This window comes from Manis javanica, chromosome 14, assembly GCF_040802235.1.
Source record: "Manis javanica isolate MJ-LG chromosome 14, MJ_LKY, whole genome shotgun sequence".
NCBI classification, from domain to species: domain Eukaryota; kingdom Metazoa; phylum Chordata; class Mammalia; order Pholidota; family Manidae; genus Manis; species Manis javanica.
This window is the reverse complement of record NC_133169.1, coordinates 74,184,376-74,210,786: the sequence shown is the minus strand read 5'-3', so window position 1 is coordinate 74,210,786 and position 26,411 is coordinate 74,184,376. Positions and strand designations below refer to the sequence as shown.

Here is a 26,411-nt window from a genome sequence, read left to right as displayed (position 1 = left end):
TTCCGGCCAGGTCAGGCCTTTTCCGGTTGTTTGTTGCCGGTTTGCTGCCGGCTGTGTGTCCGCTTCCTGGGTCGTCCGCGGCCCCGGCCGGGTGTCTCGGCGCCCCTCACCCGCGCCCCGTGACTCACCCCTCGTCGCGAATCTCTCCGAGGCTCCGAGCGACCCTGCCGTGCGTCTTCGCGGGCGGCCTGGGCCGAGGCCTGCCGCGCCGAGTCCACGCAGACGTGCCCCGCGTGTCCCGAGCTCCGTCGAGGCCGCCGCAGCCGTCCGGGGATGGGGCGGCCGGGGTCCGCGCAGCGCTGGGCGGCCGCCGCGTGCCAGTGGGGCTGCGGGCTGCTCGCGCTGCTGCTGGTGGCGCCGCGGCCCGGCGGCGCCTCCGAGATCACCTTCGAGCTGCCCGACAACGCCAAGCAGTGTTTCTACGAGGACATCACGCACGGCACCAAGTGTACCCTCGAGTTCCAGGTATCGCGCTGCGGGGGCCCCGCTCCGGCCCGGCTTGCCCGCTTCTAGACCTTGGGCGAGAGCCGCGTAAGACCGGATGAGGCGTGAATTCCAGGAATGCTTCCTGTAGCCGAGACTTCTTTCCATTCTAATGCCGTTTATGTGAGGCCTGTTGGACTTCTTTCCTTAACAGACACCGTGTTTAAAAGTTATTCCTGTTCCACCCTGCCCAGTGTCAATCCCCGCTCTCTAATCCACATCTCCGCTTTAGTCAGATTTAAAGTGCTGCCAATATCTAAGTCTTTCCACGATTTAGCGCTTCGTTAATGCTGTTTCTGTCGTTGGAGGAGCTCCATTTGCGGCCGGATGGCCGTCTACGAAGGTGGTGTGCAAAGAATTGCTGTGATAAATGAGGCTCTTTCTTATGTTTGAGATTATATAGAAGAGAAACTTTAACCGAATGTAGTTTCTTAAGTTTGTTAGAACAATCCTTACTGTTCCTTTTTTTGTGGGTAGACATTTAACATATTTAAGCAGCCATTGTTTGGTGCTGGTGATACGGGCGTGATCAGAAGAACTAGGGTGGCTACCATCATTCCTGATTAGTACGTGCTCATTCATCAAAACTGCTTTAAGAGCAGAAAACAGGAGATGTAGGATCTGGTCTTTGAAATCTGTGAAGGCTCCCTTTAGGAAATGATTTTAAGCTGAACTGTAAAGGATGAGTTGTAAGTACTTAAGGGCAAAAGGGTCCTTGTAATAACTGACTGGGAATTGAAGACCCCATAGACCTGACCCGCGCGTCCCCGCTGCTCCATTGAGGCCGCCGCTGCGGTCTTGGGATGGAGCGGCCAGGGTCGGAGCAGCGCTGGGCGGACCTTTTGTAAGGCCCTGTGGTAAGAGTAGGAATAGAAAGGTCCAGTGTGGTTGGGAATTAGGAGCCGGAGGAAGGGAAGTCAGCAGGGGCCAGACCATGTAGTGCCTTGCTGGCCGTGTTAAGTATTTTAGTATTTCCTAGGAGTATGGGAAACCATCAGAGGGTGGTAAGCTGTGAAGTTACATGATCCAGATAGTGGTAGCTGTGTGGATATTAACTTGGCAAGTAGAGAAAGTATTACAGTCTTGCAGAGTGGATGTAGGAAACTGATTATGAGGTTGTAAAGGTCCAGGCTTAGACTAGAGTGGCAGCCTGGGGAAGGTGAAAGGTGAAAGGATTAGAGAGAATTTAGTAGGTGAAATCAGGACTGGGTGATGATTTGGCTATAGTGAATGAGAGCCGGGGACATAAGATGACCCTTATGCTTGCTGAACTTTGTGGATTAGGACCAGGGCACAAAAAAGATGGCAATAATTGTAATATGAAGTCAGCCAGATTTTTATTTTAATTTAACAGGCATTTATTGAATTCTTACATATGCAGACACTGTAATTGTGCTGAGAATACTGCCACTACTTCTCTTAGGGGCTGAAATTACCATCTGTTACACAATAGACACTATACTTAGTACTTCAGGTGTATTACTTAATTCTCAGGTCCGTTCACTAGGACATAAAGTTATTTCTCTTTTCCTGAGGAAGAAACTGAGACTTAGATAGGTTAAGACCCAAGGTCACAAAACTTAACAAGTAGCAGAATCAGCATGCAGTTCCGGGTTAAATTCGTCACTACCTTGTTATACTACCTCCCAAAGATAAATAAGACTGACCTTGATCTCAGAGAGCTTACACAAACACAGTCATCTCACATTAAATACAACAGTGAAAGCACACACTTAGATACAGTACTGACCAAAGGGGAGGGATCATCAGGAAATTCAGCTGAGGGGCTGATGTTTGATCTGAGTCTAGAGGAGAAATAGGAGTTACTCTACAAGGTGGCAGAGGGGGAAAGGATATCCCAGGCAGATGTGTTGTATTTGTGAGACTTAATTCCTGAAGTGAGCCTGAGGTGGCACTGAAATACACTGAGGGCTACTGTTGCTTTATAACTGGGTGGGAGGGCTTTCAGAGTGGTTTGTACCAGTTTTGTCAACATTGTTTATTGGTGACAGTGAGATTTGTGGTTTGCACCTGATTTGGGTGAAACCCTCAGAATCCCTGCTCTTGAGAGTGGTTACATAGCAGGAATATGCCTGCCTGTGTGACCAGGAAATAGAAAAACCCAGCCAAGACTCTTATGTTGGGCCCAAGGTGTTCTTACAGACTGAAGTGGTTCTTGATTTGAGACAGAGTGTAAGTCTGGCCACAGTCCTTAGAGGACAGAGGAGCCCACTCCTTACCTCTCCTGATCTTTGCTTTGAGACGGCTTTTGGCAGTGATGTTTTATATTCTTTTTCCTGTAATGAAGTGTAGATTTGTAAGCATTGTCACTTTGAGTACTGTAATTCTTCTTTAGCAAACAGCCTGTTTAACTTGCCACTGTTAGTGCAGAGGTAAAGCAAAGACCTGCTATGAGGATTTCTGGTAGTCTGGTATTTTGGGAACACAGAATGAGAAAGGGTTTAAAAGAGGTGCTGAGGCTTCCTTGAGACATGGGAGTGGTATGCTATTATTAACAGGTTTGCATTTTTCTATAGGCCACAGGAATTGTCAAAAGGTTTTAAGTGAATGGGATATAAGAAAGGATGGGGAAGTGGTGCCCTTGCCCTCACACCCCTAGGAGACGTGGGGTGGAGATGCTACTGGGCTCTTGTGGGTGGAGACCAGAGATGCTGCCCAGTGCACTACAATGCACAGGGCAGCACAGCCCCGCCAACAAAGAATTACCCAGCCCAGAATGCCTAGTGGAGGTGAAACTGCGAATTAGAGGGAGGAGAGGTTGGGATGTGGGAAGACCTTTTAGGAAACTGTGGCAATGGTCCTGTCTGGTTTATGGATTAGGAATAGAAGAGAGGGGTGGATCAGAGAGAGGCAATAAATCAAGAGATTGCTGTGATTAACTGGACAGGTAGGGACACTGAATTTGTGATGATTCCCAGTTTCTGTTTACATGAACAGACAGGGGTACTTTTTTTTTGTAAAGGAGTACCTTTACCTGAAATAAGAGTATTTGTTTTAATGTTTGATGGAGGAAAATTGGCATGATGATCAGTTCTGGTCCTGTTGAGTTTGTACATGTATTTGATTACTCCGAGAACAATGGTTACATACAAATAATGGGTACTTAAGAATGAAGTCATTGTGTTCATCTGGAGGAAAGGTTGTTGACTTTTGGGGAGAGGAGCAAATGCCCAATTGATAAGACACCATTTTTACGTCAAAGCATTATTTCTGTATATTAATATTTACATATTCCTATGTTCCTTACAGCTTCCTAAGTGTGTAATACTTCACCTAATTACCAAAATGATCTGTGACATAGTTCAGTTATTCATCATATCTCTAAGTGACTAAAGGTCACATAAGTGACCACTCCTTTCTCGAAGATCAAAGTTTAATCTCTTTGTGCTACAGAATTAGAATGTGAACACTGCCGACCAACAGGGTCCAGGCTTGAAAATGCAGGCTTGTGCCACCCAGTCTCATGGTTGGGAACCCTCTTCATCACTTATTTCTCAAGGTTTCTTCTCTTGTCTCCTCTCCCTCTTTCTTCCCATTCAGTTTTTTCTCATAAGGAGGCCTATCTCTTTAATCAATTTCCCCTTTTCTCTTTTACTATGCTTGTCCAATTAACTCAGGAAAACTCGCTCTTTCCTCTCTTTTACAACCCAAATGGCCCAAATTGTGACTGATTAAGTTGAAAATAGCTCTGAAATCCTCTTAAGCAGCATTTCATCTACACCTGGCTTTCCTTTCAAAATGCTTGTCCTTAAATACAAGCTACCAGATAAAAGATCTGTTTGCATTTTGTGTTGTTCTCTTTTTGTCTTAATCACAAATATATAAACAATATGACTTAATCATTTATGGTTCTCTTGGAAACGAGTTTGTAAATGATGATATATTCTTAGAACAGCCCACAAGTCTGTTCAGTTCATAATGTAGTTCAAAACAGAATATCTGAAATTCCATTTAACTGACTTATAAAGGAACTTAAGAAACACAACTCATTTGTAATGTGGCAGAAAAATCAACTTAGTTTGTACGATAGAAATATACTTGGGGTGTTGTGCTAAGGACCGATCCACTTTACTACTACAGTGCGCTGTTCATGTGCGTGTCTCGATGATGCTAATAGGAACTGGCCCAGAAAATCAGGGAAGGACGGTATTACATGGCAGTAAGCTTAAGGGTCAAGAGTATGACGTTGGAATTCAAGTTCTGCTCTGCCTCTTACTAGATGAATACAGTTGATCCTTGAACAGTAGGAGTTTGAGTTGTGTGGGTCCAGTGGATGTGGATTTTCTTCAATAAATATATTAGAAATATTTTTTAACATTTTAAACAGTTTGAAAAACTATTTTTTCTAGCTTTCTTTATTGTAAGAAAGCATTACATAATACATACACAAAATATGCATGATCAACTGTTCATGTTATCAGTAGGCTTCCAGTCAACAGTAGGCTATTAAGTTTTGGGGGAGTTAAAAGTCATACTCAGACTTCTGACTTGGTGAGGAAGGTTAGTGCCCCCAACATGCTGTGTTTACCAAGGGTCAACTATAATCTTGGGTAGGTTGCTTAACTCAGCTTCTCAGTTTGTCAAATGGACAGTGAAAACTCTTTCCTGTAGGGTTGTTGGGCAATTAAGTGATGTAAGGGACCTGCATTAACTAGAATAGTTGTCTGGCTAGGTAGCTAGTTCCATTTCCCCTGTCATAAGGAAATTCGTTCAGTTTCTGTAAAGCTTTAGTTGAACTGAAATCTCCCAAGTTCCATCCACTGTGGAACAACTAGACAACAAATAATGTGGAATTGCTTGTGATAATAAAAGACCTTTGCCTATATAGCCTTGTTGCCATTGTAATGGGAAACCTGGTTAATTTATCAGACTTATTAGTTGCAATGACCCCTTTTTTTCTCGTTATAGGTTATTACTGGTGGTCACTATGATGTAGATTGTCGGTTAGAAGATCCTGATGGTACCGTGTTATACAAAGAGATGAAGAAACAGTATGATAGCTTTACCTTCACAGCCTCCAAAAATGGGACATACAAATTTTGCTTCAGTAATGAATTTTCTACTTTCACACATAAAACTGTGTATTTTGATTTTCAAGTTGGAGAAGACCCACCGTTGTTTCCTAGTGAGAACCGAGTCAGTGCTCTTACCCAGGTAAATAAAATATCAGCATTGGAATGTTGTTGGTATGTTTAAAGGTGGAAGAAACTAATTTGATATGTATTAACTCATTGATAAACACAGAATTTTGAGACTCCAACACAATCTTTTAAGACCTATCTTAATTCTTATGTTAGGCATTTCACAGAGAATTTTAGACTTTAGTGAAGACCAATGTTAGAGGATATTATGAACTTGTAAGTGTAAAGAAAAGTAGAAACATCAATGGTGAAGGAAATTCAGTAAGGCTAACAAATGCTCCAGTCTTCTGGAGCATTTTCTGTAATTCATGGAGGAATGTTACTACCATAATTTAGCAGGTTAGTATGACTGGAAGCAAAATGATGCCCTGGTTAATGTGTAAAACACCATAAGGTAGTTTTGTGCCAGTATTCACTGTTGCTCAAGCTGCTGTTGGGCTAGCGTGTGATGTAACTTAAGGTAACATATTAAAGAATGGTAAGCAGAAACGGCTAAGCTAAATTGGGTTTCATTTGAGAAGAGTTTAATGAGAGAAACACAGAAAGAAATTTGAAGTCAAGGAACAGATAGTGCTCACAGATGGCATGGCGCTCAGTTGATGAGGCTGTGTAATTTCTAATTTAAATACAGTATGAGTGTAGATTATAACTCAGCGATACCCAGTTAGGTATACAAAGGAATTATTTACTACCTATTTGTTAAAACCTTAAACTGGTAATTCATTGTTCCCAGGTTCTAGTTAGTTCCCTTGGCTAGTCATGCGGTGATAAACTCGGTTTTATTTAAGAGTGTGTAAGAGCCTTATTTTATAACTTACTTATTGTAAACAGTAACAAGATGTATTCAGATGCTCTTATTTTTAGAAATGTTCTCTTCATTTTAGCATCCTGTGTGAACAGCACTTTGTTTTATAAAAACGTTTTTCTTTGGGGCCATTGTTTATAACTTAACCTTTATGAATTTTAACTAGCAGAAGAGGTTGTCTTGCTCTAAAAACTTAGATAAGTGTAAAACATGAGTGGTAATAAAGCAATTAATACCAGTTAACCTCCTTTATTCATATCACATTTAAAAATCTTTATTTTTCTACTTTCAAAAAGCTGATAGGTCTCTCATACAAGAGGGATAGTTACAAAGCAGCTGTTCATGCTTCTGAATTGAAAAAAAATTCTAAGCTAGCCAATACAGAATAAAAGATAGAGTTTTACTAAATCACCATTTTTTTTAACCATTAATAAAGTGATGGATCTAGAGTAAGTAGTGATCACAGTCATTGCTGAAACCATTAGTGAAAGGCTAATGGGGAGCTTTGTAATGGATGGATCAGGCTCCTGGCACCTAAATCTAATGATGATTCACAAATGGAGAAAGAACTAGACATTGTCTTCTAATAATATGCAATAATAAAGTATACAACAGTGCCTATGTGCTGTTCCCACCCAGACCATTACTCCTGCATCCCATCAAGACTCTAGTTACAACTACCAGTTTTTAAGAAATACAGAAGCTAGAGGAAGGCCAGGGGAATACAATAGCAACATCCAGGAAGTAGAATATGCTACAGGGCAGAGGACCCAGTTTCTTCAGCAAATGGATGGGAGGGAAAAAGGAAGGAAGAGAACTTACAGATTAAAGAATTTAAAAGACAAATGATTATGTTGACCTTGTTTGAATTCTGATTTGGAAACAAGTTTTGAAACATTTGGGGAAATTTGAACACTTTTTATTCAATAATTTTAAAGAACTATTTTAAGTTATTTTATAAGTGGTTATATTTTTTAAGTATTACCTTATAGAAATAATATAAAGTATAAAAATATAGCTGAAATGATAAACTATCTGGGATTTGCTTTAAAATAATTGGAGTGGAGAAGAAAATAGGTGGGGAATATAGATGAAACAAAATTAGCTATGTGTTAATAATTATTGACGTGGGGGTTCATTATACTATTGTCTGTACTTTTGAATATGTATGAACATTTCCACTTTAAAAGTAGAAAGAAAAAAAAAGGAAACACCACCATCTCAAAAATTTGTATGAATCCTTGCAAGTAGTCCCTTAATTTCTGTGATTTTTATCTATTCTGGCAGTTTTTAACTCATACTCTGTTGTCAGGCTTTAAGTAGTCCTTAAATATTCATTTGGAGAGATGGGTCCAAATAATTTGTGACATAGAGGTGTTACAGTGACTGACTTAGCTTGAGGATTTTAGGATCCCAAAGGAGAAAGAAGAGCACAAAGGGAAGTTGGGTGATTGCTAAAATAAATGTCATTATTGGTGAATTTTCCGGAATACAAGAAAGTAGAAATGTTCACCATCTTCCTCCTCCTGCTTCCTGCACTGAATGACCCCCATATCATAAAAATATTATTCCTAGTATGGGAGTGTACAATTTATGGAGGCAATTCCTTTTCCTTAGGATGAAAAAAAAGATTCGTTTTTAAAATTCTTCATACATGGTTTGTGATGTAAGTATGATATAATAATGAAGCATGTATTTCATCCTAGGATTAAGTTTTAAGCACTAGAAAAATACTAAACTCTGGCATACAAAAAAAAATTAGACACTTAATGTGTCTAAAGTAGATGATATAATTAATGTATAAAAGGTAAAATGTTATCAGATGAAGGCTCACAAATGGATTACGTGGTGAAACTGAAACTTACATCCCATTGAGAACATGTATATTGGTTTATTGGTTGACTGGCATGAGGGAGATTTATTGCCAAGCAAATTGGTAAATCCAAAAAAAGAAAAAAGACATTCCTGGTTGACCTAGCCCTTTCAGATTCAGCTGTTTTTAAAATAGCTAACATAACTGACTAAATCTATTTTTATGCCATATTTGATTTATTTTATGTATGTGTTTGGACTTTGATTTATATTACTATTATTGTTTAGATTTACTGAATTGCCATTCTCTTCCTTCTAATTCTTCCTCTTTGAGGAGCTTGGGCTTGAAATTCTGTGGCCACCGACCTTAACTGATGAGTATTTCTGCTACTGCTAGCTCCGTGTGCCAACTTCCACCTTACAGATGCCACACTGAGACACCCAGTTTGGGGCAGGAATAGGGGATCTCCAGCCTCACCAGCAGTCCCAGTGCACATGAGTCGACAGGCTGCGTGGCCAGGACCACTGGCATAATTAAGTGAGCAAATAAATGAGTGCCAGTTTAGAGAACTTGCAAATGAGGAACTGATATGAAATTGGAAGAAAAATGAATATGCTAGATGGGTTGTACAGAAAGTATTAAACACACTAACTGGAAATATTTCTCTTTAGATGGAATCTGCCTGTGTTTCAATTCACGAAGCTCTGAAGTCTGTCATTGACTATCAGACTCATTTCCGTTTGAGGGAAGCTCAAGGCCGAAGCCGAGCAGAGGATCTAAACACAAGAGTGGCCTATTGGTCAGTAGGAGAAGCCCTCATTCTTCTGGTTGTTAGCATAGGGCAGGTATTTCTTCTGAAAAGCTTTTTCTCAGATAAAAGAACCACCACAACTCGTGTTGGATCATAACTACACTTTGAGAGTCGATGCACCAATGCCACCGTAATATTGCTGTCCTCTAATTAAATTTAGGTACTGAAGAACTTAATATTAGCAACATTTTAAAAACTTTACTCATACACTTGTTGGGGGGTATTTACGACACATATATCCCCAAGCTGTGGTAAGGACACCTTTTTTTATTTGTAAAGGTAGAAAAACTTTGGAACTTATTTTGGGCTATTCATGTTAAATATTCAACGCCAGTGATGTACTGTTTTCTTGGTCGTTTATATCTACACTTCACACACTAAACTTTGGTATTTTGATTTCTTTTAGCCATTAAAAGTACTTTTCTTATAGTGGATATTTTAAAAGCCTTCAATTTAATGTCTGTCTATGTTGTGGAGGAAGAAAGTTGCCTTTTAATTGTGTGTAGTAAATAAAGTTTTGTTTTTCAGAAAACCAAATGTGATTAACTGTAGCCCAAGCCCTATTCTGCACTGTTTAATTTTATGGGGGGAAAAATGTACCATAGAAATGTTTGTTAACATTGATAAAGTTTTAAATTGACACATTATGATGTAATTTATTTCTCACTAGCTTGGAACAGGTCGGAATTTTTGTTTTCTGGGTTTATTCTATGATTTATAACCAGATGTGTTTTTTTTCCATAAAGACATTCTTATCACACAGAAAATAGTATGTTTCAGTAACATAGAGTTAATACAGGCCTTAAAAATCAGATCTTATGAGAGGTAGACTACTTATAGAATAATTTATGACACAACAGTGGGGGACAAATGAGAAAATTATTAGTGCGTCATCTGCACACATTACATTTTCAGTGCTTTTACAAAGAAAAAAGGTGATCTGTTTCATGCTGGTTTTTGCCCTTGTATGGCTTTAATGTCTCTGAATTGTTCGCGTATAAATTGGCAGTTGTGATAGTAGTATTGTAAAAGTGCCATACATTTTATCCTGATGAGTGTGATGCACTGAGGTTTCTTTGTTTTTTTGTTATTGTCTTGCACGTGTAATTTGTACAATTTCTAGTTAGCAGCCCTAAGACAATTTGAAAATTTAGAATGCTTTCTGTGTGTTTCTTTAATCTTCATGGATTATACTGCAGTTAATGAGTATTGAGTAGTGCGCATTCTATACACTATAGGGTTTAGAATGTGTATTTTATAACTTGTATAGATTGAGCTGGTTGAAAAAAGATTTTGTTTCAAGTATTCTAGAATAGAATACAAGATGATGCAAAATTGTATGGGTGTTTAAAGGTTTCCTGCTATTTAAAAAATTACAACTGCTTTTGCCACACCTCCTCAAAAGTGATGAGTGCTGAACGAGACTGTCATATTGTAGAGACTTTGATTTGTGGTGCCATAGAAGATTGATTGGGTAGCTATTCTAGTCACTTTCCATTACTAACTAGAAGTGAACTCTTAATTCTAAGCTGTTTTAAAATGCATATATACACCTCTGCATGTAAGAGCCAAGTCAAAGTTGTCATGCTGGCTAATTTCAAATGCTACAGTACAGCAAGGGATGAACATTTTTCAACCTTTCAATTCAAAAATTTTCAGAAACCAAGTAACTACTCCTTAAACAATATCAGTGGATTAAGAACTGAAGTTTAAGATTTTTGCAGATTTAGCTATTTGAGTTATTGTATTGGAGTTTCCTGCAACTTGATAAGTATCCCTCTCTCCTTAGATTTGAAAATTTTAAACACTAATGTTAATGTGATTGATAAGCATGGCATATCTTAAATGTCTCTTCTGGTTGCCTGCCTGCTCTGTTGTGTTTAGATACTTATACCATAATTAAGCAGAATCAGATATCATCAGTGTGCTGTTTGGCACAGATAATGTAGTTACTAATCTGTGCCTATCAAAACCTGTTTATACTCAATTGGGTATGTATATATAAACTAGAAAATACCTACCCAGACATAAATGTTAAGTAGGAACTTTTTTTCTTCTTCCTACTGTGTAATTTGTAGCCCATGTTTTTTCTATAATCCTTTCATAACTTGTTGCAACAGTTTGTATTTCCCAAATATTTATGTTTGGACATGTGGCTCAGAATACGTATTTAAACATCATTAGCTGTATATATTTTTAAAGTAGAATAAATGATGGAGTGGAACTTGAAATACGAGTTTATACTAAAATTTCAACTGTGTGAAGGTACATTTTAGGATACTACTTTGCTAATAATCTAAACATTCTTTTTTCTATTAAAGAAAAAAAATGGTTTGTGGTTCACAATTTTCATCCTGGCTTGATGATAATCAACTTTGAAAATACAATGGACAGAAAAGATTTTATTCTTTAAAAGATTTCATTTAAATCTCTGTACTATCCATTTTTGCTTCAGTTTGTAAATGTGTAACATTTATAGTGAAATAGGAAAAAGCAGGCCCTGTGACTATTATTTTCAAAAAGTAAACAAATTAATATATAATTCAAAGGGGTTTTTCATTTTTCATTTACCTTTTTTTTTTGTTATCATTTAATATACAATTACATGAACAACATTGTGGTTACTAGACTCCCCCTAATATCAAGTCCCCATCTCATACACCGCATTACAGTCACTGTCCATCAGCGTAGTAAGATGCCTTAGAGTCACTACTTGTCTTCTCTGTGCTGTACTGCCTTCCCCATGCCCCACTCCCTACATTATGTGTGCTAATCAGAATGCCTCTTCTTCCCCTTATCCCTCCCTCCTCACCCATCCTCCCCAGTCCATTTCCCTTTGGTAACTGTTAGTCCATTCTTGGGTTCTGTGATTCTGCTGCTATTTTGTTCCTTCAGTTTTTTCTTTGTTCTCATACTCCACAGATGAGTGAAATCATTTGGTACTTGTCTTTCTCCGCCTGGCATATTTCACTGAGCATAATACCCTCTAGCTCCATCCATGTTGTTGCAGATGGTAGGATTTGTTTTCTTCTTATGGATGAATAATATTCCGTTGTGTATATGTATCACATCTTCTTTATCCATCTCCTGATGGACACTTAGGTTGCTTCCATTTCTTGGCTATTGTAAATAGTACTGCGAAAAACATAGGGGTGCATATGTCTTTTTCAAACTGGGCTCCTGCATTCTTAGGGTAAATTCCTAGGAGTGGAATTCCTGGATCAAATGGTATTTCTATTTTGAGTTTTTTGAGGAACTTCCATACTGCTTTCCACAATGGTTGAAATAATTTACATTTCCGCCAGCAGTGTAGGAGGGTTCCTCTTTCTCCACATCCTCACCAAAATTTGTTGGATGGTGGCCATCCTAACTGGTGTGAGGTGATATCTCATTGTGGTTTTAATTTGCATTTCTCTGATGATTAGCAATGTGTGGAGCATCTTCTCATGTGCCGTTGGCCATCTGAATTTCTTTGGAAAAGTGTCTGTTCAGATCCTTTGCCCATTTAATTTCATTTAACATTTAATATACTTTCACCTTAGTATCTAAATGCTAAATGTAGCACTAATAGATATGAATCGTATACTATAATAAAAGCACTAAAAATCATAAATCAGTGGAGCACCTTAAAGAAAAATAGTATTTTCTCCCACTGAAACTCACCTCAAAAAACCTGATGTTAATTCAACAACTTGTGTACCACAGAATAAACTGATCCCTCTAGATATTCTTTTAGTGTTCATTCTTGTAAAATGAGTATTTTAACTACTGTTTTTTCTCAAATATAAAATAAAAAATTAAATCTAAAATATTTTAGATTTAAAATAATTTTTCCAAAAAATTATTTAATAGTATACCTCCAAATCCTGATACATAAAAGTGCCAGTTGTTTACTTAAGCTTTTTTCTAGTGAAATTAACTGCTATCACAAGGACAGAAGGATACACATCATCTCAGTTCAATAGAGATGATTACCTATGTTGATTACTCTGAAAAGTTGTATGATTCTCAACTCTGGCTTCATCAATACCTCAGTCAAAAGAAACAGGAGACCTGAAGAGCTTGACCATTTTACCTCTCCTGCTCTTGTGTGTTTAACCGTAGTCCAAGAGTTGTAATTTATCAAGCTGTTTTATTCCAAAGGGAACACAGTGTTATTGTTTTCTCCATTAACTTGCTTAGTATCAGCCTATACTAAATCTCACTCAATTATTAGTGCAATCAGCATGCCCTCTTTTAAGTTTGTTAGTGGCTTACATATCTGTGACAGGACTCCAGTTAATCTAGCATCCAATGTTTCAGTCATTTATTGAGTGCCTACTATGGGTCAGACTCAGTAGACTGCAATACGTCATTAGAAGCAGTGCAGTGAGTCAAAGTCCAAAGGTGAGCGAGAATGTACTGCCTCTCGCCCGGAGGTGGAGGCCTTGCAGAGAGACTGGAGGAAGAGAATACAGTGCAGTCCCAAAGGGAGGGCCCCTAACAGCAGGTCAGTTAAGAGCACAAGCGGGGGTGTGACAGGTGAGCTTGGCAATCTACTGCAGCTCCGGGGGAGCAGGGAAACAGACTAGAATATGAGTGAACAAAAAGACTTCATGATCAGGAGTACTGCACTTCATGTGAAGCTGGTAATTTTTACTGTGAGTGAGAGGAAAGACACAGGTGGTTCTGAGTAGGAGAGAAGCATGTCATGCTATACTTACCTTGATCACTCTGCTAAGTGTAGACTGTAGAGAAAGTAGACTGGGAGGAGGACTGGATGCAAATACATGTAAAGGAAATACATCCACAGATTATAAGAATTACTATTGTTAATACACTATACTACACCAAACCATCTTACAGATTCAGTTTAATCTCTATCAAAATTATAATGCCATTTTTCACAGAAATAGAAACTCATAAATCAGTATGAAATAAAAAAATACTCTGACTAGGTAGGAAAAGCAGCCTTGAAAAGAGGGACAAAGTTGAAAGCTCTCACTCTCTCATTTCAAGCATTATTATAAAACTGCAGTAATCAAAATAGTATAGTACTGGCATAAAAATAGATACATAGATCAATGGAACATATTGGCTACCCAGAAATTAGTACACTTATCAAGTAATATTCATCAAGGGAGCCAAGAAGATGAAATGAAAAATGGTATCCTCTTCAATTAACAGTAGTGGGGAAAGTGGATAACTACATGAATAAAAATACAATGGTCCCCTATTTTACAACACTCACAAAAACTTAGACTTACACGTAAGATCTGATACCATAACACTCCTAGAAAGCAGACCCAAGAGCCGCCTTGACATTGGTCGTGGCAAAGTTTTGGATATGACACCAAAAGCATAAGCATCAAGGCAAAAATAAGTAGGACTACCCTGAACTACAGTGCTTCTGCAGAGCAGAGAAACAGTAAAACAAAAAGCAATGCATGGAAAGGGAAAAAATATTTGCAGAACGTCTACCTGACAAGGAATTAATACCCAAAATACATACATGCAATATAATAGCAAAAACTAAACAAACAAAAAATGGTTTAAAAATGGGTACATGAGCTGAATAGATACCCTCAACAAAATGCAAATAAAATGAGGTATCACTTTATGGTCTATTAGAGGACTATTACCAATAAAATAAGACACTAAGTGTTGGCAAGGATGTGTGGAGAAAAGGGAACCCTTGTGCACCTTGGATGGGAATGTAAATTGGCACAGCCAGTATAAGACAGTGTGGACGTCACTCAAAAAGTAAAACTACCATATGATTCATCAATCCCACTTCAGCATATATACCTGAAGGAAATGCAATTATATTCATTTCAGAAGTACTCCAGTAACCAAGAAAGATGTGGAAACATCTAGATAATGGAAATCCTAAGTGTCCTTCAGTGAATAATGGGAAAATGTGACTTTATGTAAAATATGTATATAATATATATATGTAATGAAATGTTACGAAGTTCTAGAAAAGGAAATTTTGCCTTTCTCAATAATTTGGCTAGACCTCGGAGGCATTATACTGAGTGAAATAAGTGAGACGTAAAAAGAATAGTACTCTTTTTATTATATGGAGTCTAAAGAAGCTGAACTTATAGAAATAGAGCATAAAATGTTGATTGCTGGGTCTTGGATGAGGGAGAAATTTGTAGTTGGTCAAATGGAACAAACTCCCAGCTGTAAGACAAATAAGAGCCATTTATTTAATGTATAGCATCATGACTATAATTAACAATACTGTGTATATACTTGGGGGTTATTAAGAAAGGTCTTATATATTATCACCACACACACACATCATAATTATGTGAGGGGTTAAAGGTGTTAACCTTATTTTAGGAACAATTTTTCAATATATTTGGGTCTAATTATAACATTGTACACTTTAAGCCTACTTACGTTTTGTGTCAATAATACCTAAGTAAATCTAGGCAAAAATAATGAAACAACAAAAGGAGACACACTGACAATTTGTGTCGCTAATTCTGATCACTTGGTTGAGGTGGTGTCTGCCAAATTCTCTAGGAGTAATGATCAGTACTAGGTGGGCAGATACCAGTCCTCTTATTAGACTGAAAGTTAACATTCTGTTTTCTAATCCCTTAACTTTTTTATATGCTGTATACTCTCCTGAAATTCTGTGCAATGTGCTTAGTGGTTTTTTTTTTAGTGTATAACACATTTTTTTTTATTAAGGAATCATTGATATACACTTCTATGAAGGTTTCACACTGAAAAACATTGTGGTTACTACATTGACCCATATTATCAAGTCCCCACCATAACCCATTGAAGTCACCATCAGCATAGTAAGATGCCACAGTCACTACTTGTCTACTCTGTGCCACAGTGTCTTCCCTGTGATGCCCCCACACCATTTGTACCAATCACAATACCCCTCAAGCCCCTTCTTCCTCCCTTCCCACCCATCCTCCCCCTCTCCTCCCCTCCCCTCTGGTAACTGCTAGTCCCTTCTTAGAGTCTGTGAGTCTGCTGCTGTTTTGTTCCTTCAGTTTCACTTTGTTGTTAATCTCCACAAATGAGGGAAATCATGTACCTGTCTTTCTCTGCCTGGCTTATTTCACTGAGCATAATACTCTAGCTATATCCATGTTGTGAATGGTAGGATTTGTTTTCTCATGGCTGAATAGTATTCCATTGTGTTTATATACCAAACTTTTTTATCCTTTCATCTACTGATGGACACTTAGGTTGCTTCCATATCTTGGCTACTGTAAATAGTGCTGCAATAAACATAGGGGTGCATGTGTCTTTTTGAATCTGAGATCTTGCTTTCTTTGGGTAAATTCCTAGAAGTGGAGTTACTCGGTCATATGGTATTTCTATCTTTAGTTTTTCAAAGAACCTCCATACTGATTGCACCAATTCATGTTCCCACCAGCAGTGTAGAAATGTTCCCTTTTCTTCATATCCTCACCTTCAGTTTTAAATGTTTGTAGCAGTGGAAAGTGTTCAAAATGTCAGATTCTATATGCTTTTGAAATTAGAGCCAAGACAATTTGCTAATGTGGAATGTGCAGTTAAGGGATCCAAAAGAAACAGCAAGTGTCCATTGCTCTCCAGGAGGCAGGGATCTAGGGGTCCCTGCGCTACAGACATGCTTCTCCACACCTCTGGGGAGTCATACAGGAAGGGGACCCGTGAGACCTGACTGTTGTTGGAACACCACTCTGTCTCTCCTGCCTGTGTGCACAGCTCCTCCTGGTTAGTCTTCCTTTGGATGTATGTCACAACATGGAGCCTTGTAAATCCCTAAATGTATAAACACATGGCTCTGCAAACTCATTTTTCTACCCCATATCTACTCCTTCAGAAGTGTTAAAAATCTTCCATGCCATCTGGAAATTATTAATCAGCAAAATCCTTTAGAGTTTAAAACTTTACCCTGAATGTCCATTCAAACATCATCTCCTTAAAGCACGGGGCTTCTCTGAGAATACATCCCACCCTGAAGTCCTCTCAAATGGTGTTGATACGTCTCTGGAAGAAGGACTTGCTGCCTAACTGAGGTCAGCAGACATGCTCAGGTATCACCATCTCAAGACCTACCTGGGGAAAAGCAGTCCATGCCCTGCCATGACAGCCCACTGTGACTGAGCAATGTTGGGGTGAAGACACCACGTAGAAAGTGCTGGCTCTGAGCCCTAACTGGATGTTGGTTCATGACCTTGGAATTCTCCAGATGAGATTCAAACTGACCACCACTCAATGGAGGGCAAGGAAAAACTAAAGAAAGAGGCAGGCCACTCCATGTAGGTAGGCTGCAGGTTTGATAAGCAAAGGAACTTACATACATTGTTATTCTTGGGTGGCTGCAAGATGAATATATGTCTGTGCCTGCCTACCAGTATCTTAAAAGTGTACACAGAGGTCTTAATGGCTTCAGGAATTTATAAGATCCAGATGGTCTCAATAACACATCTGTCATGGCTGTATTCTTGAATCAGCTCCTACAGTGGGGAGGTGGCACAATCTAAGGAGAAGGGAGAGAGAGGAGCTTCCACTTCCCGGTTCCAGCTTGTTCATCAGTAGTGGTTATGCCCTTTCCATGACCTCCTCCAACACTAGGTAGGGAAAAGTTTTGTTGACTCACCCTCTGCCCAATCCTACTTCTTTCTAAGTCTTTCCACTGGTGGTGGTGATTTCTGGAGTATATCCATCTCAATTTAATATCTGTGTCCAAGCAACCCTACCTGCAACACAGGAGGGGGCTGCCTTCTCTTTAACTCCCTTCTATCACTCAGTCTAAGGAAGAACAAGTCTGCCTTGCTGTCCATCACCAGTTCTAGATCCTTCTCCCTGCTTCTTCCAGGGGTGATGAGTTGCTTGAATATTATGTCATAAACCTATACTTCCTTCTCACCACTTTTGTTGAGTCGTTTACCCTCCAAGATTCCCCACCTGGATGATCATGCCCAGTTTGACTTCTCATTGTCATTATCCTACACAAAATGAAAGATGAGGAATGTGGTATACCTGATTCAATCAATCTATGAAATGATAGGTTCTAATGTAAGGTTAATCTGGTTATTATAAAGTTATGAATTCATACTATTACATTTAAGTATCAGTTATAACTCCTTAACACCATTGTATATTTATTATCTACAGAAAGCCATGGGTTATTAACAAACATTGTTCTAAATGCAAATACTCCCTCTACAGTGTTTGAATAACAGTCCCTCCAACCAACACTTGGTAATTTTCATATTTAATATCAGGTTTTGTTCCTGAAAACATACCACTTTTTTTTCCTGATCCGTCAGTGAAGATGCATCCATTGCCTATAATGGAGTTTATGTGCTCAAAGTCTAAAAGGGATTCCATTTTTATTTTTATCTTTCTTAAATGAGTCATTAAATTAAGATTATTGTCTGTTCTAATTTATTTACTTACCACTAAGTTTCTAATTTGGATTGACAACATGAATGTGTAAGGCAACACATTTTAAAGATACATAACTTGAATTTTCTCCAAATTACTTTTTCCTTTAAAAAACTATATGCCTTTATTGAATTAGCCAGAAATTTCGGACCTTTTACTGTCCCTCTTTCTTTGTTTGTTTGTTTAATGGGAATAGAGAGAAAATTATTTATTGGTTTTGCTTTGACCTCATAGGAATTGAGATATAGCCAGCTGTTAATTTGGATGGAGATTTAGATATTTCAGATCTGAGTCATGAAGGAATTTGTGTTTTTCATATATGCACTGAGCATGGTGTCACTGGGAGTGATTTGGTTTTGGTGTGGAACATACATAGAATCAACAAGAGTAGGAAGATAGTTCAGCTACCTGCTTCAACAGGACACAAAGGGTCCACAGCCGGGCAGAGATCCTTAACCAAACCACAATTCTGCCCTCCTCTGATGGCTTGAAACAAGTCTTGGTATGCAAAGTTCTCCAGATGTATTTATTTTTAATTATTAAAACTCATATATAAGAAACATCGTTAATACTGGAGGAAGCCCCTAATGAAGAATCCTCCTAAGTTTCAGTGTAAATACTGGTTTCCATTATGGTGTGTGGATGGTAATAGATTCTCAAAAATATTAATTGAGGGTGATCATCAGAATTTACTGAGAGTTCATTGTTGGCACATGAGTCATTGATGTAATTGTTGCTAGAAGCCTTTGAAAGCCTATTTCAAAAACTGGGAGCAGCAAATATTTTCACCTGCTCCATCATAGTAAACTTAAGGATGGTCAATGAGTGGCAATGACTAAAACATCAAACAATTTTTCAGTTTTGAAAACTACTGTTTAAGAACTTGTTTGGTGGAAGAGGTTAAGAATGGAGCGATGAATGGTTGGTTAATGCCAACTGCTCACTTGGGTTTTGATATACACTTTTATCTTAATTTAAAATACTATTATGTTCACTATTTAATCAAAAAGATAATTTATCATTTATGTTAATTCATTATAATAAAAACTAGGCTGTTTTTCAATACTAAGGAAAATATTTTTTATATTTCTTTGCTTAGAAAATAAATTCTAGCTCTTGACTTCAGTGTATACATATTCATAATCATGATTATAAAATAAAAATGATGTAAAAATGTGTATTAAATATGAATTGATTACATCACTGATTTATAATAATCAAAAATCACAAATATTAAGACATTTAAGACATTTAATTGCATAATTAAGTTTGTTAAGTAAAAAATTTTAATTAAAGAGAAAACGACAAAATATATAATGTAGTATGTGTTAGTATCTATAACTTTATAAAAGCACATTCAAATAACCATCAGTGTTATGATACAAAAAAGTAAAACATGTGGACTATTGAATAAAAAATTATAAATGAATGTATTCTGGATGGTGGAAAATAATAAATTTAAGTGAACTAGTTATATTACTATGTGAAAAAATATCCCATGAAGTTAATATTGGATCATAATTTACAAAACTTGAATGAAAATAAAACCACACAAATTAATATTCAGACATTTGGGATAAACAAATATCCATTTCCTTTTAAGAAATATTTCCAAGGACATATTGTATAATAATCAATATAAATATTGGGAGATATAATTATCTACTCCCAGAGATAAGCTTGAGAAAAAAAGACATCATATCTACAGCTCTACATCTTACATTTCTTTAACAATATTGTGGAACTTAGGTATTCATAGAACAATGCCGAAGAAGAAAAAAAGTTGACATATTGTGTTATGCTTATTTTAACAATATTTTACATAATACAAGATAAAAACTGCAGTAGTAAAAAAATGTAGCAACATAAGATATCCATAAGCAAGCCTGTCTCAAAGAAAATATGTGATCAGACATCAAATTACAATTTAGAAAACAAGTGGAAACCTCAAAAAAAACCTATGAGTAAGCATCTTAAGAAATAATAGTTTTTAAAAATAGGAATGTGGGTTTTTAAAATAACTTTATTTTTATAGATAGTGCATCAAAGAAGTAAAGTCATGCTAGAATGAAAATAAAACCACACAAATTAATATTCAGATTAATTGCAGGCTTCAGTCACAGTGCCTCTTCCCATGGAATACTTATATCATTCTCTGACAAGATTCATTTAAGGTATATTTTCTATTTGTACTTTTACCACATCTACACATATCTGTTAAGAAATAAAGACTCCCCATTAATGATGACCTATTGCATATTAACTCACTCAATTTTGAACTACTTATCCTCCTCAATGATATTTTATCAAACAACTTGATTACAGGAATACGTAACATTAACATGCCATAGATTATACATTTTAGTCATGTGAATCATAGTCATAAGAGATAAATTTGTTTTTATCACTGACATTTCACTTTTGTAAATACTGTTAATGTGTGATAGTGAGTTTGAGCACATTCACTTTATATTGAGGAACATGGAAGAAAATGCAAAATCTTAGTGTACAGCCTGATGAATATGTACATGTGTATACATTCATGTGACCATCACCTTGATCAAGATAACATTCTCATTAATTTTTTACCCCCTTCACCTATTTCACCCATCCCACCTTCACCTTCCTCTATGGCAACTTCAATCTGTTCTCTGTGTTTTGACTCTATGTCTTTTTTTGTACATTTACTTTTTTTGCTTCCACATATAAGTAAAATCATATGGTATTTGTCTTCAGCTGTCTGAGTTCCTATACTTACATGATATCATCTAGATCCATCCATGCAGTAACAAATGACAAGCTTTCAATCTTTTTATGACACGTTTTTCTTACACAATACTTTTTTAAATCTAGGATTCTACTTACGAATACCACACAGGGAAGTGTTTGGCAAACACATACATAACTAGGAATCTGGAGGTGTAGTTGATAAAATGGGTATAGAGGAAACATACCTCAATATAATAAAGGCCATATACAACAAATCCACAGCTAACATGCTCAGTGGTGAAAAGCTAAAAAAATTCCCTCAAAAATCAGGAACAAGACACGGATGCTCACACTCACCACTTTAATTCAACATAGTACTGGAGGTCTGAGCCACTGCAATCAGACAAGAAAAAGATAAAAGACAGCCAAGTTGGTAAAGAAGAAGCAAAACTATCACTATTTGTAGCTGACATGATACCATATATAGAAAACCCTAAAGACTCCACCAAAAAACTATTACAACTAATAACTGGATTCAGCAAAATTAAAGGATACAAAATATACAGAAATCAGTTACATTCCTATATCCAAACAACAAACTAGCAGAGAGAAATCAGGAAAACAATTGCATTGAAAACTGCATCAAAAAAATAAAATGATTAGGAATAAGCCTAATGAAGGAGGTAAAAGACCTATACCCTGAAAACTATGAGACACTGATGAGACAAATTAAAGAAGACACCAATCAATGGAAATACATCTCATGCTCAGGAAGGAATACAAAGAATTACTATTGTCAAAATGGTGATCTTGTCCAAAGCAATGCACACATTCAATCCAACTCTTATCAAAACACCAATCATATTTTTCAGTGAACTAGAGCAAATAATACTAAAATTAATATGGAATTATTGAAGACCCCAAATAGCCAAGCAGTTCTGAGAGAGAAGAATAAAGCTGGGGGTATTCTTCCTAACTTCAAATTACACTACAAAGCTATAGTAATCAAAACAGTATGGTATAGGAATAAGAACAGACCCACAAATCAGTGGAACACAATAGAAAGCCCAGAAATAAACCCATACATATATGGCCAATTAGCATATGGTAAAGGAGCCAAAAATATACAGAGGCAAAAAAAGGCCTCTTCTATTAACTAGTGTTAGGAAAAGTGAACAGCTACATGCAAGAGAATCAAACTGCATACCAACACCATACAGAAAAGCAAACTTGAAATGGATTAAAGACCTAAATACAATACAGGAAACCATTAAAATCTTGAAAGAAAACAGAGCAAAAAATATGTTGAACAGAACTATAAGCAAGTATTTTCTGGACACATACCCTTGGGCAAGGGAAACAAAATCAAAAAATGAACAGGTGGGATTATATCAAACTAAAAAGTTTCCATGCAGCAAAGGACAACATCAACAAGAAAAAAAGGCAACCTACATTATGAGAGAATATAATAATAAATGATTAATCTTATAAGGGGTCACCATCCAAAATATATAAAGAACTCATACACCTCAACACCAAAAAAAAAAAAAAAAAACAAATAAAATGGGCAGAGAACCTGAGCAGATATTTTTCCAAAGAAATACTAATGACCAACAGGCATATGAAAAGATCCTCTGCATCATTAATCATCAGGGACCTTAATTCAAATCAAAACCACAATGAGGTATCACCTCACAACAGTTAGAATGGCTGCTATTCAAAAGACAAGAAATAATAAGTGTTGGTGAGGATGTGGAAAAATGAAATTCTCCTACACTGGTGGGAATGTAAATTGGTGCAGTCACTATGGAAAGCATTTTGGGGGGTCTTCAAAAATAAAAATGGAAATGTATGACCCAGTAACTCCACTTCTAGGAATTTACCCAAAGGAATCAAAATCCCTGATTTGGAAAATTGGAAAAATACATGCTCTCCTATGTTTATTGTCACATTGTCTACAATAGCGAAGATACTGAAGCAACCAAAGTGTCCATCAATAGAATGGATAAACAAGGGGTACATGTAGTAGTATTCAGCCACAAAAAAAAGAAACCCGGAGGGGTGGAGCCAGGATGGCGGCGTGAGTAGAGCAGTGGAAATCTCCTCCCAAAAACACATAGAGCTATGAAAATATAACAAAGAAAAATCTTCCTAAAATAGAGACCACAGGACACAGGACAACATCCAGACCACATCCACACCTGCAAGAACCCAGCGCCTTGCGAAGGGGGTAAGATACAAGCCCTGGCCCGGCGGGACCCGAGCGCCCCTCCCCCCAGCTCCCGGCGGGTGGAAAGAAACCGGAGCGGTTTTTTTTTTTTGGCGAGCGCTTTTTGGAAGCCTTAAACGGACGGGGACCCCAGTGCTAGGGAGGCAGGGTGGTGGGACTGGTGAGCGGGTGCCTGGGACCGGTGCCTGAGGACAAAGAATATCCCACGTTTTTCCCTGCGGGACCGGTGGGCGGGTGCCTGAGACCGGTGCCTGAGGACGGAGGAAATCGCGCGTTTTTCCCCTTTTCTTTTTCTCTTTTTGGCGAGCGCTTTTTGGAAGCCTTAAAGGGACAGGGACCCCAGTGCTAGGGAGGCAGGGTGGTGGGACTGGTGAGCGGGTGCCTGGGACCGGCGCCTGAGGACAAAGAATATCCCACGTTTTTCCCTGCGGAACCGGTGGGCGGGTGCCTGAGACCGGCACTTGAGGACAGAGGAAATCGCGCATTTTTCCTCTCTTTTTTTTTTTCTCTTTTCTGCGAGTGCTTTTTGGAAGCCTAAAAGGGACAGGGACCCTGGTGCTAGGGAGGCAGGGCGGCGGGACTGGTGAGCGGGTGGCTGGGACCAGTGCTTGAGGACAAAGAATATCGAGCGTTCCTTCCCTGCGGGACCGGTGGGTGGGTGCTTTTTAGAAGCCTTGAAAGGACAGGGACCCTGGTGCTAGGGAGACAGGGCAGCAGGACCAGTGAGTGGGTGCCTGAGACCGGCAACTGAGGACAGAAAAAAAGAAAAAAAAAAATCGCTTGTTTTTTCCTTTTTTTTTTTTTTTCTTTCTTTCTGTTCCCTCTCTCATTGTTGCTGTTGTTGTTTTGGTTTGGAGAGTGCTTTTTGGAAGTCTTAAAGGGGCAGGACAGGTCACTTAGACCAGAGGCAGGGAATCTGGGGATCTCTGGGCACCCTAACCCCTGGGAGCAGGGGGCACAGAGACCCCTTACAGAGATAAATAGCCTCCTGGCCGCTCCCGCTCCAAACGGGGCTCCACCATTTTGGAGGAACAGCCCCAGCCAGACCAAGCCCACAGCAACAGTGGAGATAAACCCCAAAGCAACTGGGCAGGAAGCAGAAGCCCTGTCTGCGCACAGCTGCCCAGAACAAGCAACTAGAGGTCGCTATTCTCCCAGGAAAAGGCTACAAACCAACAAGAAGGGAAGCTCTTTCAGCGGTCACTTGTACCAGCTCTGCAAACTATCTCTATCACCATGAAAAGGCAAAACTACAGGCAGACAAAGATCACAGAGACAACACCTGAGAAGGAGACAGACCTAACTAGTCCTCCTGAAAAAGAATTCAAAATAAAAATCATGAACATGCTGACAGAGATGCAGAGAAAAATGCAAGAGCAATGGGATGAGATGCAGAGAAAAATGCAAGAGCAGTGGGATGAAGTCCGGAAGGAGATCACAGATGTCAGGAAAGAGATCACAGAAGTGAAACAATCCCTGGAAGGATTTATAAGCAGAATGGATAAGATGCAAGAGGCCATTGAAGGAATAGAAGCCAGAGAACAGGAACGTATAGAAGCTGACATAGAGAGAGATAAAAGGATCTCCAGGAATGAAACAACACTAAGAGAAATATGTGACCAATACACAAGGAATAACATTCGTATTATAGGGATACCAGAAGAGGAAGAAAGAGGAAAAGGGATAGAAAGTGTCTTTGAAGAAATAATTGCTGAAAACTTCCCCAAACTGGGGGAGGAAATAATCGAACAGACCATGGAAGTACACAGAACCCCCAACAGAAAGGATCCAAGGAGGACAACACCAAGACACATAGTAATTAAAATGGCAAGGATCAAGGACAAGGAAAGAGTTTTAAAGGCAGCTAGAGAGAAAAAGGTCACCTATAAAGGAAAACCAATCAGGCTAACATCAGACTTCTCAACAGAAACCCTACAGGCCAGAAGAGAATGGCATGATATACTTAATGCAATGAAACAGAAGGGCCTTGAACCAAGGATACTGTATCCAGCACGACTATCATTTAAATATGATGGTGGGATTAAACAATTCCCAGACAAGCAAAAGCTGAGGGAATTTGCTTCCCACAAACCACCTCTACAGGGCATCCTACAGGGACTGCTCTAGATGGGAGCACCCCTAAAAACAGCACAGAACAAAACACACAACATATGAAGAATGGAGGAGGAGGAATAAGAAGGGAGAGAAGAAAAGACTCTCCAGACAGTGTATATAACAGCTCAATAAGCGAGCTAAGTTAGGCAGTAAGATACTAAAGAAGCTAACCTTGAACCTTTGGTAACCACGAATCTAAAGCCTGAAATGGCAATAAGTACATATCTCTCAACAGTCACCCTAAATGTAAATGGACTTAATGCACCAATTAAAAGACATAGAGTAATAGAATGGATAAAAAAGCAAGACCCATCTATATGCTGCTTACAAGAAACTCACCTTAAACCCAAAGATAAGCATAGACTAAAAGTCAAGGGATGGAAAAACATATTTCAGGCAAACAACAGTGAGAAGAAAGCAGGGGTTGCAGTACTAATATCAGACAAAATAGACTTCAAAACAAAGAAAGTAACAAGAGATAAAGAAGGCCACTACATAATGATAAAGGGCTCAGTCCTACAAGAGGATATAACCATTCTAAATATATATGAACCCAATACAGGAGCACCAGCATATGTGAAGCAAATACTAACAGAACTAAAGAGGGAAATAGACTGCAATGCATTCATTGTAGGAGACTTCAACACACCACTCACCCCAAAGGATAGATCCATCGGGCAGAAAATAAGTAAAGACACACAGGCACTGAACAACACACTAGAACAGATGGACCTAATAGACATCTATAGAACTCTACATCCAAAAGCAACAGGATATACATTCTTCTCAAGTGCACATGGAACATTCTCCAGAATAGACCACATACTAGCTCACAAAAAGAGCCTCAGTAAATTCCACAATATTGAAATTCTACCAACCAATTTTTC

The 26,411-nt window shown here is 38.3% G+C and overlaps 1 protein-coding gene across 1 annotated transcript; it reads left to right on the top strand.

Moving 5' to 3' along the window:
- The first annotated feature begins 37 nt into the window (after positions 1 to 37).
- Positions 38 to 9,714, top strand: TMED7 (transmembrane p24 trafficking protein 7). The gene is made up of 3 exons (XM_017643290.3): positions 38 to 465; positions 5,413 to 5,658; positions 8,935 to 9,714. Exons 1-3 carry the CDS (start codon positions 274 to 276, stop codon positions 9,169 to 9,171), a joined length of 675 nt encoding a protein of 224 aa, XP_017498779.2. The 5' UTR covers positions 38 to 273; the 3' UTR covers positions 9,172 to 9,714.
- Positions 9,715 to 26,411: the final 16,697 nt, after the last annotated feature.

Excerpts from the sequence above, each read along its gene's own strand:
- TMED7 (XM_017643290.3), top strand. The coding sequence starts at position 274 with ATGGGGCGGCCGGGGTCCGCGCAGCGCTGGGCGGCCGCCGCGTGCCAG. Across the intron at positions 466-5,412 it reads AGTGTACCCTCGAGTTCCAG|GTTATTACTGGTGGTCACTA; the intron begins GTATCGCGCTGC and ends TTCTCGTTATAG. Across the intron at positions 5,659-8,934 it reads GAGTCAGTGCTCTTACCCAG|ATGGAATCTGCCTGTGTTTC; the intron begins GTAAATAAAATA and ends ATTTCTCTTTAG.